At 36.3% G+C, this 16597-nt stretch overlaps 3 protein-coding genes across 3 annotated transcripts; 1 reads left to right on the top strand and 2 right to left on the bottom strand.

Annotated features, from left to right (window-relative positions):
• The first annotated feature begins 6334 nt into the window (after positions 1 to 6334).
• Positions 6335 to 16306, top strand: LOC130826837 (uncharacterized). Its single transcript, XM_057692431.1, has 3 exons — positions 6335 to 6409; positions 13864 to 13923; positions 14501 to 16306. Exon 3 carries the CDS (start codon positions 15134 to 15136, stop codon positions 15929 to 15931), a length of 798 nt encoding a protein of 265 aa, XP_057548414.1. The 5' UTR covers positions 6335 to 6409; positions 13864 to 13923; positions 14501 to 15133; the 3' UTR covers positions 15932 to 16306.
• Positions 7246 to 7982, bottom strand: LOC130826508 (uncharacterized mitochondrial protein AtMg00860-like). Its single transcript, XM_057692091.1, has 2 exons — positions 7792 to 7982; positions 7246 to 7657 (listed from the first exon to the last, which is right to left on the bottom strand). The coding sequence occupies exons 1-2, from the start codon at positions 7980 to 7982 to the stop codon at positions 7246 to 7248; spliced, it is 603 nt and encodes a 200-aa protein (XP_057548074.1).
• LOC130826507 (uncharacterized) lies at positions 8755 to 9724 on the bottom strand. Its single transcript, XM_057692090.1, has 2 exons — positions 9417 to 9724; positions 8755 to 9244 (listed from the first exon to the last, which is right to left on the bottom strand). Exons 1-2 carry the CDS (start codon positions 9722 to 9724, stop codon positions 8755 to 8757), a joined length of 798 nt encoding a protein of 265 aa, XP_057548073.1.
• Positions 16307 to 16597: the final 291 nt, after the last annotated feature.

Genomic DNA, 16597 nt, shown 5'->3' with positions numbered 1-16597 from the left:
GTTTGTCCCTAAACTCTTGGTTCCTAATTCGATCCATCAATGTGTGCTCACACATCCACTTCAGTATACGCATTTCTGTAACTTCTATTTTATGTTCAAAAATCTTCTTTACAGGCCAATATTCGGTCCCATATAGTAGAGCAGGTCCGATTGCTGCCCGGTAGAATTTTCCTTTTAGCTTGCTTGGGAATTCCCTATCACATAGCACTGTAGTGGCTGCTCGCCACTTGAGCCAACCCGCATGTATACAATGATTTCCATCTCCGTCAATCTCCCTATCTCTTTGAATAATCGATCTCAAATACTTGTACTTAGTCGTACTTTTAACAACTTCTTCATTAATGGACACCTCTGGTTCACCTACCGGTGATGTCCCACTAAAGTCACAACACAAATACTCGGTCTTCGTACGATAAATGCGCAACCCTTTACCTTTTAAAGCTTCCCTCCACTCATCCAATTTATTACTAACATCCTCTCTAGTTGCTGCTACCGGCACTATGTCGTCAGCAAATAGCATGCACCACGGTACCGTCTCCCAAATAGATTTATAAATCTCTTCCATAGTGACAGTAAAAATGAAAGGGCTTAGAGCTGATTCCTGATGTAGTCCAACTTTAACTTGAAAAGGCACTATTATCCCCACCGGTGTCTGAATGTTAGTCGAAACTCTGTCATACATATTTTGTATAGCCTCAATGTACACTGAAGAGATACCTCTAGACTTGAGGCTATCCTAGATGACACGTCGTGGTATGCTATCATACTCTTTCTCCAAGTCAATGAACATCATATGCAGATCCTTCTTTCGCTCCCTATATTTCTCCATCAGTCTCCTCAAAACATGAATTGCCTCAATGGTTGACCTTCCTAGCATAAAACCGAATTGGTTCTCTTTAATCACTGTTTCTTGTCTAATTCTCCTCTCTATCACTCTTTCCCACAATTTCATTGTGTGGCTTAGAAGCTTGATACCTCTATAGTTCCCGCATACCTGCGCATCGCCTTTGTTTTTAAATAGAGGTATTAGTGTGCTACTCCTCCATTCTTCTGGCATCTTATGTGTCCTCAAAATAATATTAAAGAGGTTAGTCAGGCAACAAATGCCCTTTTCTCCTAAACCCTTCCACACCTCGATCGGGATGTTATCTGGCCCAACTGCCTTTGTTCTCCCCATCTTTTTGAGAGCTTCTCCTACTTCTTCTGTTGTAATATCACTCGTTGACCCGTATTCCAGTGGTATTTAGATGTCGGAAATTTGATTATCCACCTCCTTTGGCCCTTAGACTTATTGAGTAGTTGAGAGAAATACTGGAGTCATTTGGTTTTGATGTCCTCTTGTCTCAGAAGAACTCGTCCTCCTTCATCCTTTATGTATTTCACTGCCTCTAAGTCTTGCCGCTGCTTGGACCTAGTCCTTGCCAACATAAAAATCTGCTTCTCCCCCTTTTTAGTATCAAGCTTCCGATACAAGTCCTAATATCCACGGTTTTTTGCCTCCGTTACCGCTTTCTTTGCAGCCCGCTTTGCTTCTTTTAGCTCACTCTCTTTCTATCCTATCCTCCTCTTCCGTGCATCCCATAAATTCCTTAAATCTATTGTTTTTATCCTTTATCTTCTTTTCCACCTCATCGTTCCACCACCGCGACTCTTTAAACACTTTTGGTTTACCCGAAGACATCCCCAAGGTTTCTTTTGCCACTTTTCTAATGGTTTTTGCCATGTTCACCCACATTTCATTCGCATCCTTTGACTGACTTGGGAAGCTCGAAAAACTTATCTTGCTTGACAGGGTTGTGACTATATCCCCTTTGAGTTTCCCCCACATGATCTTTCCCCTAGACTCGACCTTCTTCTCTACGATTTTCTTCCTCATCCTGAAAACCAGTACTAAAAGCCTGTGTTGAGTGGGCATCTGTATACGCAACACCACCTTACAATCCAAGCATGAGGCCTGATCTCCTTTGTGCACTAAGAAGTAGTCAACTTGGGTTGCGTGCCCGCCGCTCTTATATGTGGTCAAATGCTCATCTTTCTTTCTAAAGATCGAGTTTGCTATAACCAACTCTTTTGCTAGCGTAAATTCTAGCAAATTCTCCCCACTCTCATTCCTTGCCCCCAAACCAAACCCTCCATGTACTGAGTTATAGTTGCTTGCATGTCTGCCTATATGTTCGTTAAAGTCTCCTCCTAAGAAAACTTTCTCATCTTCCGGGATAGTTCTCATGAGGTCTCCTAGGTTATCCTAGAACTCGCATTTGACCTGCTCATCGATCCCAACTTGGGGCCTGTACGCACTGACAATGGATATGATCTCTTCCCCTACTACTATCCTAACTAGCATAATCTTGTCATTACACCTCTTTACTTCATCCAATTGCTTTAGGATATCATTATACACTAGGATGCCGACCCTGTTACATCTGCCGTCCAAATCTGCATACCACAACTTATATCCCTTTATACCTTTGCCTTTTGCCCCTTCCACCTAGTCTCTTGAACACATGCTACATGAATCCTGTATTTAGAAAGCTCATTGGCTAGCTCCAACAACTTGGCTTCTAGGGTACTTATGTTCTAAGTCCCCACTCTTAGTTCTAGATCCTGCTTACGTTGCCTCCCTTGACCCCCTCTTCTTGTACCTGACCTCAGGTGACCATAATTGCTTCCTAACCCTATATTCAACTATTACGGACTAGGGTAAAAGTTTAGAATCAGATCACTAACAGATATCAACAAAAAAAAAAAAAAAAGATAAAAAATCCTAAATTCCAAATTGGTGATTTTCCTTCTTTTAACAAAACATAATTTACCTAAAATCGAATCAGAATTGCAATCTGGGTTCACACTTCTAACAAAACAAAAAATTGCAAAAAACGTAAATCAAAAATGCATCAAAACAACACTTACTAACAAAATTCCATGGAAACTAATTAAATCAGAAGCAATAAAATTCCTTAAATTCCTTTAGTTAAGGGAAACATTTTTCTTTACTTGATATTATTTGACTACTAAGAAATAGATGGTACTTTTAATGAAGTAAGAGTAGTTTCTTTACAAGAACTATTGCAAAAAATTACATTTTTTTCAAGAGTTCAACGAGCATAAATCATTGGCCTCTAAATTCTCCTCTTATAAGGTAAAAACATAAGTTTGCAAAATCAAATAAAATACGACGGTAATAAATGAAGAACAAGAACTAGTAATGTATTTTTAAGGAAATTGAGTCAATATTATCATCAAATCTAGTAGGTTTACTGTGTTCGACAGTTTTTCCTCAAACAAAATGGCATTTGTAAAGGGGTTCTTTGTAACACCCCGTCCCATGATTATCTGTAATTAGTGATGCGGAAGCACATTACGGGACAATGCATTACGTTGACACAGAAGTAAAGGCGGGAAAAAGGAGTAAAACGTTATAAACTAATCAACATTATAAACATATGGCTAAACAGTGGACCTAGGAAATTATGTACTAAAAGTTTTAACTCCAAAAAGAAAACGTGAGGCAGAACAACCTCAGATAGGTAAGTAAAATGAGGACTATTTAAAAAAAAAACTTTTTCTACTAGTTCAAAACACATGCGACACTAAATTTAAACTTCAGAGGCAAGGCTCTATGCTCACAAAATGTTGCCCCAACGCCCGATTGACAGAAATATAAATATATCATTCACAATCTTCACCTGAAAAATATTAACAACAGTCCACAGTCAGTGGGGAGTAACTAGTAGTCCTTCTAAGGTAATATCTAGCATATAACGTAGAATTACATCTGTGTTCATAGAATACTACATCAATAATTTAACACATAAATTCATTTTAATCTTTATAACTGTAAACATGCGCTACATAACAGTATCCAATGTAATCATACGCAAGCATAACAGTATAAGCTGTAAAATCACACATTAATTATAGCAGAGGAACAGACGCCAGTACTACACGCAGTAATACTTCTCAATCTTTGCCGCCGGGATTACAATCCCTCAGTTAGCGCACTAACTGTGTCTAAGAATGGCCAAACTCTCGCTGTTAATATTCCATACCGAATGTAATAATCGGACGACGATAACCACCTGAGGATATGGTACTCCATACCGAGTACACTAACACACTCCATACCGAGTGTGTGGGGTCCTATAATATCACCATTCCATACCGAATGGTGGTGGCATTTGTCTCACCCATCAACCGCAGTCTAAGAGTTTTCCTCTCTATACATGTATCACATATAATAATGAAATCATGAAGTATTGGGCAACCAATTCATGCTTCATGCCATCCAGGTGAAATAACCCTCATGCATCATAAGATATTCATAACATATTATATCAAAATAAACATGAAGCGTAAATATCCTAAAAAAATAAGGTTAACCATTTTTGCATAAAAAAATGGCTTAGTTTAATCCCTTCTTTAGTGGATTCCTTGAGATTTTTACCAAACTTTCAAAGGTCATGACTTTCTGTTTAGAGCTTCAAATTAAGAAATTTTTGAGTCGAAATTGGTTAACTTTTTATAATCTTTACCTTTCATTAAGGAAGCATTTACCGATTCAAGTCCATAACTGGGGAAAAAACACTAAACATAACAATTTGTCCTAAAAACAGAATTGCTCTGTCCAGTGTATTACGAAGGCCATAACTCAGCGTATACAACTCCAATTCAAGTGATTCTTGAGCCTAATTTCAAGTACTTTAAAAGACCTACAAGTTTTATTTGAACAGTTTAAGCTAATTCTGCCCCTAACTAAGTCAAATATACTAAAACATTAAGAATCTTATTTTTTAACTAATACTCTAAAAACAGAACACTTGCTACTCAACGAAGTGAAACTACGTCATGTTCTTAGGCTCATTAGGAAACCTAAACTTATTTGAAACTGATTTTTGGATATATTTTAGGCCTATATTTAATCTTTCCAAACAATTGAGAATTACGAAATTTGGGTTAGCATATTAGTCTCTAAGTCTAATTTATTAACAATAGGTAAAACCGACTTTTCAAATTGCATACTTCTACAAATCCAATTAAAAAGACCACTTATAAAATTACCCAGATTATGAAATTTGGACACAATTATATTTATATAAGTAGGAGTTTTATGTCCAAATTTGAGATTAATTAGAGCAACGTTAATATAAAAATAATTATAAATACTCACAAAAATACTCATATAACGAATTTAACATATAATATCAAAAATTTCATTAGGAGTAATATCTAAAAAAAACGAAGCTAAAATAATTTCTTAAGTATCCTAATTAGTCTCGACATACTCAGAAGGTCAAAACATGTACCCGGTTTGGTGTTTGCTCAATTTCACCCATTTTTAAGACATGAGACTTGGATTAAATAATTTGTACATACTGTATATGAAAAATACTAACTTAGAATGGGTGCTAGTTACCTTAATTCGTGGGTTAAAATCACCAAAAGGTTGAAGAAACCACTCGCCACAAACACATCTTGCTAGGCGTATTGCTGCTGCCTCTTTGGTGGTGTTTTTTTGGTGATCTTTTGTGCAAGGTTTGAAGAGATTTCTTGCTTGAGTATGTAGAGGAAAGTTTTCAGAATAGTGGGCAGTCTTTAGCTTTCTTAATTAAGAAGGATGAGAACTAATTTAAGGGGTTGAAATGGGTAGGTGCCACCAGCTCAAAGGAAGAATCAAGGAGGTGGCTTTGCTTAGGCTTGAAGTTCTCCCTTATGTTTTTGCCACATGGTAGCTTAGGTGGATTGGTGTCACGTATTGACATGCTTTCTAGTATGGAAGGCTAATTAGAACATAAGAAGGTTATTTTGAAGGTTTAAAACACGAGACATGAAGAATTAGAAATTAAAGGATTATAGTTGTGTACATTGTTGTACATTGAGGTGCTTGCTTACCTTAGCTAACTTGAAAAAAAAATGTAATTATGCCTACATTGCATAACTTTGGACATGAGTGGGGTTAAGTAAGCTCATTTTAGGAATCGAATTAAATTTACTCGGGAAAAAATTTCCTTATAAACTTAATTGTTTCTAAGCTTCTTGTTCTAATTAAAATTAGAACGTTAATGCCTTAATTTCTAAGGTTATTAACCTTAATTATGTGGTACTAGTTTCTTGGGTGTTATAATCACCCCTCCTTAAAGAAATTTCGTCCTCGAAATTTGCATGAAGGAATTTATTTTGACCACAGGATCATTATGTACGTAAACATACATACATGTATTATTAGATTAGGTAGAGTTTCATACCTATCGAATAGCTCTGGGTATTTTTGTCTCATCGACTCTTCTGTCTCTCAGGTGGCTTCTTCATATTTTTGACTTCTCAATAGCACATTCACAATTGGAACCACCTTTCTCTGGAGAATCTTTTCCTGTCGATCGAGTATCTGGATCGGTCTTTCTTCAAAAGTCAGGTTTGGTTCTACTTCTACTGACTTTGTAGGAATGACGTGTGATGGATCACTGATATACCTTCGCAGCTGAGATACGTGAAATTAAGTGACACTAATTACTGATGCATTAACGTTAATTTTGCAATCTTCTTTTTCATCCCGGGCCACAAAAAATGCATCTTTAGATCTTTGTACAATTTATCACCTCCCAGGTGTACATAGTAGGGTGTGTTCTGAGCTTCTTCTAAGATCTTCTTCTTTATCGTTTCATCACTCGGTACACACCACCTTCTTCTAAATCTCATACTTCTGTCATCTGCTACGCTGAAATCTCTAGCTTTACCTTCTGTTATTGCGGCCTGAATCTTCTCTATCTTTGCATCTACTTTTTGTTTTTCTCTGAGTTCCTGGTACAACTCAGGTTCTGCACTTACATTAGATAAATAAGAATGAACATATTCATATAACTTTCCAGGTAGCACCATGATAAAATTCAGGGAATGTTTATTTTTCCTGCTCAGGGCATCAACCACCCAGTTAGCCTTTCCTTCCTTGTACTCCAAAGTAAAATCATAATCCTTGATTAGCTCTAGCCATCTTCTCTGCCTCATGTTTAATTCTTTTTGAGTGAAAATATATTTGAGGCTTTTATGATCGGTATATAGTTTGCACCAAACTCCATAAAGGTAGTGGCGCCATATTTTGAGTGCAAATACAAGGGCGGCTAGCTCTTAATCATGTGTGGGATAGTTTCTTTCATGGGTTTTCAGTTGCCTGGATGCGTATGCAATGACTTTCTCTTGCTGCATCAGAACACATCCAAGTCCACTATGTGACGCATCGCTGTATATCTCATATTACACACCTTCCACAGGTAAAGCAAGAACAGGTGCAGTGGTCAACCTCTCTTTTAATTTTTGAAAAGCTGCTTCACACTCTATAGACCGTTGGAATCTAACTTCTTTCCTCATCAATTTCGTCATAGGTTGGACGATCTTCGAGAAATCTTTCACGAACCTTCTATAGTAACCGGCGAGGCCCAAGAAACTACGTACTTCAGATATATTCTTAAGGCTCTCCCATTCAACGATCGCTCGAACCTTCGCTGGATCCACCATAACTCCTTCGTTACTGATGACATGTCCGAGGAATGTTACTTCTTTCAGCCAGAAGTCACATTTGGATAGCTTTGCAAACCATTTCTGCTTACTTAAGATGTCTAAGACTAGCCTTAAGTGTTTTTCATGCTCTTCTTCACTCTTCGAGTAACTAGAATATCATCAATAAACACCACTACACATACATCAAGAAGTTCATGGAACGTTCTATTCATCTAATCCATGAAAACTGCAGGTGCATTTGTTAAACAAACTGGCATTACTTCAAATTCATAATGTCCATACCTGGTTCTGAAAGCCGTCTTTTGAATACCTTCCTTCTTCACTGGAATCTGATGATACCCGGATCTCAGATCAATTTTCAAAAAGATTCCTGCGGCATTCAACTGATCAAATAGATCTTCTATTCGGGGCAATGGATATTTGTTCTTGATAGTTACTCGATTCAATTCTCGGTAGTCAATGCATAGCCGCATACTACCGTCCTATTTCTTTACAAAGAGTACTGGAGCACCCCATGGAGACACACTAGGTCTAATGAATCCCTTGTCAATTAACTCCTGTAATTGCGTCTTCAATTCTTGCAATTCTGGAGGTGCCATTCTGTATGGTGCTTTAGAAATGGGAGCTGTGCCTAGTATTACATCGATGCTGAATTCAACATCCCATTCTGGGGGTATACCTGGCAATTCATCAGGGAAAACATCGGGGTACTCTCTCACTACTGGAATGTCTTCTAATTCCCGTTCCTCTGATACATCCTTAACACTACACAGGAATACCATCTCTCCTTTCCTCTGCATTTTCATCATTTTTAGGGCTGACACTATTCTCACTCCTTTTTTACCACTCACTCCTGAATAAGAAATTTCTTTTCCCTCATGATCTTTCATCACTATTTGCTGGTCATGACAATGAATGATGGCTTGATATCTATACAACCAATCCATCCCTAGTATGACATCAAACTCGGTCATGGGGAAATATATATAAGATCGGCAAAAAAGGTAGACTCAGCTATTTTTATGGGCACATTTTTATATTCTCTACCACTCATCACTTCCTCTCCAGTAGGTAAAGTAATAATGATATTAACAGGAGAAGTAGGTAGCAAACCTACTTTATTAACAAAAGAACTAGAGATAAAAGACATGGTAGCACCAGAATCAAATAGCGCATCAGCTGGTTTATTGAGCACATGAATGTTACCCGTAACCACATCAGGATTAGCATCTACTTCTTCTTGTGTCATGCAATACACTCGATTCTTCTGTGTTGCAGGCGAGGTAAGTCTAGCAGCTCCAGATTCGGGCATTGATATGATTTATGCCCTAGTTCTTGGCATCTGTAACAGACTATCAGTTTTTCCTCACAGGTGACTCCTGGATGCGAGTTCTTACTACAACGGTTGCATTTTCTGGGTTCTACAATGTTGCGAAGTACGGGTGCCTGTTGAAATGTGGGTTTCTCATGAATCACCGGCCTTGGCGGAATTCTAGAACTTCCACCTTTCTCAATGTTGATCCTTCTCAGGAATTGTTGTTGTGGTGGTGGTCTAGCATTCCTCATTCTGGCTTCGTTCTCTAGGATAGTAGTATGGATACTCAGGGCTATATCATACCCCTCCTGGAACGTTGCAGGCTTCGAACTCATCACCGAAATCTGCACTCTTGGGTCCATACGGTTGATGTACCGTAGAACCTTCTCAGCTTTGGCTGGGCAAGCATGAGGGGCGAACCTAGATAACTCAGTAAATTTAATTATCAGTATAATCCTGAATGGTCATGCTCCCCTAGGACAGATTCATAAATTCTTGTTGTTTACGCCACCTCAATGCGGCAGGATAGAATATTTCCTTCAGTTTCTCCAGGAATTGTGGCCATCTAAAGTTTGAATCAACAGTACATTACGGGTGCAACATTGTCCACCAATTGTCTGCTTCACCCTCCAGATAATAGGCGCCGATATCATGTTTCTCTTCTTCTGAGCATCTGGTCGCCCGGAATACTTTTTCCATGGTCTGGATCCATCCTTCTAATATCACCGGATCAGTAGTGCCATTATATGAAGGAGGTCGCATTTGTAAGACTTTATCAAATGCGGTCTGTCCATGCCTCTGGCAGTTATCCCGACTAACCAAAGTTATTACTGCATCCTCGAGCACTCTCCTTCTGTGCTCGTCTTCTGTTTCCAACCTCGAAGATCTCGTGGACGTCATTTTCTTACCACAAAATTCACAAAACTCGTTAGTTTACAATTATATGCATCTAAGCATTCAATTATAAACGACATGAGACACTAATCACAACGTGTACCCCAAATCCCCTCAACACTCTCTGGGGTTCTAAAAGTCAATTTCTATTTTAATTATGCATCCTATGCATGTGTTTTAGGACCATTTGCTCTGATACCAACTGTAATTCCCCGTCCCATAATTATCTGTAATTACTGATGCGGAAGCACACTACGGGACAGTGCATTACCTTGACACAGAAGTAAAGGCAGGAAAAGGGAGTAAAATATCATAAACTAATCAACATTATAAACATATGGCTAAACAGTGGACCTAGGAAATTATGTACTAATAGTTTTAACTCCAAAAAGGAACGTGAAGCAGAATAACCTCACATAGGTCAGTAAAATGAGGACTATTTAAAAAAAAACTTTTTCTACTAGTTCAAAACACATGCGACACTAAATTTAAACTTCAGAGGCAAAGGCTCTAAACTCACAAAATGTTGCCCCAACGCTCGATTGACTGAAATATAAGTGTATCATTCACAATCTTCACCTGAAAAATATTAACAACAGCCCACAGTCAGTGGGGAGTAACTAGCAGTCCTTCTAAGGTAATATCTAGCATATAACATAGAAGTACATCTGTGTTCATAGAATACTACATCAATAATTCAACACATAAATTCATTTTAATCTTTATAACTGTAAACATGCGCTGCATAATAGTATCCAATGTAATCATATGCAAGCATAACAGTATAAGCTGTAAAATCACACATTAATTATAGCAGATGAACAGACGCCAGTACTACAAGCAGTAATAATTCTCAAGCTTTGCGGGGATTACAATCGCTCAGTTAGCGCACTAATTGTGTCTAAGCATGGCCAAACTCTCGCTATTAACATTCCATACTGAATGCAATAATCGGACGAGGACAACCATCTGAGGATATGGTACGCCATACCGAGTACACTAACACACTCCATACCGAGTGTGTGGGGCCCTATAATATCACCATTCCATACCGAATGGTGGTCGCATTTGTCTCACCCATCAACCGCAGTCTAAGAGTTTTCCTCTCTATACATGTATCACATATAATAATGACATCATGAAGTATTGGGCAACCAATTCATGCTTCATGCCATCCAGGTGAAATAATTCTCATGCATCATAAGATATCCATAACATAGTATATCAAAATAAACATGAAGCATAAATATCCTAAAAAATAACGTTAACAACCATTTTGCATAAAAAAAAATGGCTTAGTTTAATCCCTTCTTTAGTGGATTCTTTCAGATTTTTACCAAACTTTCAAAGGTCATGACTTTCTGTTTAGAGCTTCAAATTAGGAAATTTTTTTGTCTAAATTGGTTAAATTTTTATAATCTTTACCTTTCATTAAGGAAGCATTTACCGATTCTAAGTCCATAACTGGGGAAAAACACTAAACATAACAATTTGTCTTAAAAAAAGAATTGTTCTGTCTAGTGTATTACGAAGGCTGCCATAACTCAGCGTAAACAACTCCAATTCAAGTGATTCTTGAGCCTAAATTCAAGTACTTTAAAAGACCTACAAGTTTTATTTGAATAGTTTAAGCTAATTCCGCCCCTAACTAAGTCAAATATGCTAAAACATTAAGAATCTTATTTTTCAACTAATACTCTAAAAACAAAACATTTGCTACTTAAGAAATTTAGGCTGTGACCGTAAAAATGGGTGAAATTGAGCAAAGACCAAACCGGGTACATGCTGTGACCTTTTGAGTATGTCGAGACTTTTTAGGATACTTAAGAAATTATTTTAGCTTCGTTTTTTTAGATATTACTCCTAATGAAATTTTTGATATTATTTGTTAAATTCGTGATATGGGTATTTTTGTGAGTATTTATAATTATTTTTATATTAACGTCTTGTTTTCAGTGTTTTCTGTTAAGGTAACATGTTCTTGCCCTGAATTAATCAAACTTAAAAGACTTGTTACATTGCTCTGATTAATCTCAAATTTGGACATAAAACTCCTACTTATATAAATATAATTGTGTCCAAATTCATAATCTGGGTAATTTTATAAGTGGTCTTTTTAATTGGATTTGTAGAGGTATGCAATTTGAAAAGTCGGTTTTACCTATTGTTAATAAATTAGACTTAGAGACTAATATGCTAACCCAAATTTCGTAATTCTCAATGTTTTGGAAAGATTAAATATAGGCCTAAAATATATCCAAAAATTAGTTTCAAATAAGTTTAGGTTTCCTAATGAGCCTAAGAACATGACGTAGTTTCACTTCGTTGAGTAGCAAGTGTTCTGTTTTTAGAGTATTAGTTGAAAAATAAGATTCTTAATGTTTTAGCATATGTGACTTAGTTAAGGGCAGAATTAGCTTAAACTGTTCAAATAAAACTTGTAGGTCTTTTAAAGTACTTGAAATTAGGCTCAAGAATCACTTGAATTGGAGTTGTATACGCTGAGTTATGGCCTTCGTAATACACTGGACAGAGCAATTCTGTTTTTAGCACAAATTGTTATGTTTGGTGTTTTTTCCCCAGTTATTGACTTGAATCGGTAAATGCTTCCTTAATGAAAGGTAAAGATTATAAAAAATTTAACCTATTTAGACTCAAAAATTTCTTAATTTGAAGCTCTAAACAGAAAGTCATGACCTTTGAAAATTTGGTAAAAATTTGAAGGAATCCACTAAAGAAGGGATTAAACTAAGCCATTTTTTTTATGCAAAGTGGCTGTTAACCTTATTTTTTAGGATATTTATGCTTCATGTTTATTTTGATATAATATGTTATGAATATCTTATGATGCATGAGAGTTATTTCACTTGGATGGCATGAAACATGAATTTGTTGCCCAACACTTCATGATGTCATTATTATATGTGATACATGTATAGAGAGGAAAACTCTTAGACTGCGGTTGATGGGTGAGACTGTAACACCCAGATATTTTCACGATATATTTAATAATTCACTAGTAATATTATTTCTATATATATATTTTATTTATTATTGGGCTTGGTCATGAGATTTGCAATCCTTTTTAACAATTAGAATTATTTGAGCCCAAACTTTTCCTTAACCCATCTTTTCTTTTCAAAAAAAAAAAAAAAAAAAAGGAGGGACTCTTGGTGTAGCTTGTAACTCCCTTAGGGTAATGAAGGATCAAGGCATTAATCCCATATAATTAACCCTTCTTAATTCTTTAATCATTTTCATTTTGACATCCTTTCATTTCTAAAGTTTCCAAGGACAAAAAAAAAACATATCCTTTCAAAATTCCTCCTAATCCACATTCCTAACTCCATTACATTTGATCATTAGGTGTTTTCCTTTACAATTGTAAGTGTAATTCTTAATCTATGTTGATTCTTAAGTTTTAATTTAAAATTCTATGATTATTATATGTTTTATCTTATAATTCATGTTTAATTTAAGAATTTAAAATTTCATGTATGATTTTGAGATGTATTTTTCTATCTAAATTGATGAAGAATGTTTCTTTTTAGAGTTTTTAGATATGCATATATGTGAAGAATAGGATTGGTTTATGTGATGGGTGATTTTGAAATTTATATATAAAAAAGAATGTTCATGTAAAAAAAAATGTGAATGGTTAAAGAAATTATTGTTGAACAAAGAATTTAATCTCAAAGATAGTTCATAAGAATAATATAAATTTGGTCATTGATATTTAATAGGCAATGTACCATTTGAAATTCATTTGTTGATGAAATTTTGGTGAATCCTGTAAGGTTAGAAAAATGTTAAAAAAATCTGTTTTTGGGACACTTTTTGGCTTTGAAATTAGGTTAAAAATACTTATACTATGTTATAAATTATGGAAATTGGTACCCGGAGGTTTTGATGCCTTCCGGACGCAACGGTGAAGTCGGATTTTCAGTTTGACAGTTTTAAGTTATGTTTCTGGACAGATTATGTATGCTGTCCTGTTTTGTGTGTTTACCATGTTATAGTATGTGATGGATGTTCATGATGTGTGTGGTATTCTAGGTGTGGGTGTAATTGTATATGTGTGTTATGGATGATTTGAGGAAAATGTGTATGTGTGCTTATTTCCCGAATACGATTGAACCTTGTAGGAAGTCGATTCGTGACCGGGAATTGATTAAGACGCTTGTGAATTGGTTATCTTGCTTAAGGTATGTACACGCAGCGTGGTTCGCATTAGTCCGATGTATCATATAATAATGGTATACAAAAGTAAGGCATGGATATATAGTACGGATAATGTTATCTTTCGAATAAATAATTTTTATACATTGTTTTGATAAGCAGAGGTAGTATGACCTCACTAACTTTAAAGTGGACGTAGTATGACGTCAATTGGTGGAAAAGGATTACTCGCGGTATATGAGGGCATTATGAGCCACCGCGGGGGTATGCATACTTAACCATAGGCACCGAAGTAAGGCGAGTGTCTATGGTAGAGACTTGCTTAGGGGTTAGCTCCCCCTAATGTATTGTCTCACTTATGGAGATTGGAGTGTACCGGCAGTATGGCTGGATAGTACAGCAGTATGGCTGACTAATCTTTACATGAAAACAATTATTCTTAATTAGCATGATCGAAGCGTACAGTTCTGTGAATTGTCAGCTATTAAATTATAACTTACTCTTGTGTTATTATTTATTTGATATGCGACGATTGCTGACGTGTACTTTTGGTCTTAACGACCCTGCGATGATGTTGTTTCCTATCTGGGCAATGACTAGCAGTAAGTTAAGTTGCAGGTCTGGGGAGTGAGGATTGTCTCTTGGAGAAATAAATCGTTAGGATACAGAAGTCTTGGTAAGAACTTCTAATAAAGTTTAAAGAATATTTGGTTTTATGAGGCGATTTTGTTCTCAAGTTGTAATAAGTTGATTTAATTTTTCGTTCTTATCCGCTGCTAAGAATTTCTTATATCTAGTAGTTCATAATAACACTAATAAAACTCGATCCGCAAGCTTCCCTTAATTTCAAATCCGTTTTTAACTGCCTTCTAACATCCTGGTTTGACTCGGACGATATACACTTGTTTTTAAAAGGTCATCTTCTCTTTTCGTACGATCCGAGTTATTCCGAGATGTTGCAATTAGTATCAGAGCGAGAGTTTTATTTAGTGTTATTTATCTAAATTGATAGACTAACGCAAAAAAAATGATGACGAGAGTAAAGGGGTAGACATTAAGGGGATATGATGTGTTTTGCTTGGTGTCTTTAAGCATGATGTTATGGATATTTTTATTATGTGCTTGTTAGATATTTTGTTGATGAATTATGATATTATTTGAGCTTGGAAATTAATTGTTCCTTGGCTCTTTCTTTCATTCGTGAGTCATGGATTACGAGCTTTTTTTTTATTTGTCATGGATAAAGGAAAAAGACCTGCTGAAGGGGAAAGTAGTACCCTAGAAGAACCATGGAGAGCCTTAGTAAATATACCAGTCTGGGCAGAGATAGAAACATTAAAAATTTGGGACAAGAAAGAAGGAGAGAGTGAGCTAGATTATAAGCGCAGGATGGAGATGATCTATAAAAAGTCTCAACAAGTTTATGAGGGAATAATAGATGAGGGAATTGCTGAGTTGATTGAGAGAATTGCTCAATTGGAGCGAGAGTTTGATAGATGGGATAGAGGAATAGATGTTGTAGACAATGAGAGATGTAAGAATGCTGAGGCTAGTGGGGCAAGAGCTGAGATTGTTGAGGAGGATGTTCTAGTGGTCGACCCTAACTCAGTTCTGCAGATAGATTTTGATAAGGAGGATCCTGAGGAGGATCTAGGAGAAGATCCCGAGGAAGTCCTCGAAGAAGGTCTGGAGGAAAATACTTGGGGAAATTCCGAGGAGGAGGCTGAAGAGTTTTATGAGGATAGTGCGGAAGGGGGATATAATGCTGATATGGAGGTAGAAGCAGCTGATAGGGAAGATAATATAAGCGAGAGTGATAGTGATATTACAATGTGGGAAGAAATATTACCCGAACCAGAAATTGTTGAGCTTTCATATTCTAAGGAACAACTAGATATGAGTGACTCCCTACCCATAGAGACACCCACTGATTCTGATAGCACATCCAGTGACGACTCCGGGGATGCTAATTTTGACCCTGACTTATATGAGGAAGATCGGGACCGTATGGATGCATCGCCTTTTACTATATGATCTTGCTTTTGATTGTACTATTTATGCTTATGATTTTATATGACTATTTTCACGCTAATAATGATGTACGGATATTCTGTCGAGAAGTTTCTTCTATTTTGTTTTGACAATATGGTTACGAAGAACGGTGATTATTTGGGATTTTGTACCCAAGTATTTTGGAATTTAATAATATGTTATGGCAGAGTATGCGGGTTGAATTATAATATCATCTTGATTTTCTGTTTAATTATTTATAACCTCTTCTCATTAGCTGAATTTGTAAAGTTTGATATATTATGATACTGAAATTTTGTGAATATTGAGCATTAGTATAATTAATTAACATAATTCGTTTTTTTTTATTTGGCGGAAGCTTAGGAGCCGATTAACAGGCTCAACTTTTTAATTCTACCAACTATTAGGATAGACCTCCTTATCTCTAAGAAGTTATATTAGCCTAAGTTTTGTTTAACCTCGATGATGGAAATTAAATATTTATATATATACCTTATTTATTAAAATGTTGTTTACCTTCCATCATGCCTCCATTCTTGAGAAAGAACGGAAATAGAGGTGACTCTGACCGTGTACTTCGGAACCTAGTGAAAGCCCTAGCTGGTGCAAGAAACCCCAGACATAAATCCATAGAAGAGCTGGCTTCATTAATTTCTAAGAGGATAGCCT

This window comes from Amaranthus tricolor, chromosome 11 (genome assembly GCF_026212465.1).
Source record: "Amaranthus tricolor cultivar Red isolate AtriRed21 chromosome 11, ASM2621246v1, whole genome shotgun sequence".
Lineage (NCBI taxonomy): Eukaryota > Viridiplantae > Streptophyta > Magnoliopsida > Caryophyllales > Amaranthaceae > Amaranthus > Amaranthus tricolor.
This window is presented reverse-complemented; position numbering and strand designations above follow the sequence as displayed.

Excerpts from the sequence above, each read along its gene's own strand:
- LOC130826508 (XM_057692091.1), bottom strand. The coding sequence starts at position 7,982 with ATGCGGCTATGCATTGACTACCGAGAATTGAATCGAGTAACTATCAAG. Across the intron at positions 7,658-7,791 it reads AAGACGGCTTTCAGAACCAG|TTACTCGAAGAGTGAAGAAG; the intron begins GTATGGACATTA and ends ATGATATTCTAG.
- LOC130826837 (XM_057692431.1), top strand. The coding sequence starts at position 15,134 with ATGGATAAAGGAAAAAGACCTGCTGAAGGGGAAAGTAGTACCCTAGAA.
- LOC130826507 (XM_057692090.1), bottom strand. The coding sequence starts at position 9,724 with ATGACGTCCACGAGATCTTCGAGGTTGGAAACAGAAGACGAGCACAGA. Across the intron at positions 9,245-9,416 it reads TGGTGGACAATGTTGCACCC|GTTCGCCCCTCATGCTTGCC; the intron begins GTAATGTACTGT and ends TGAGTTATCTAG.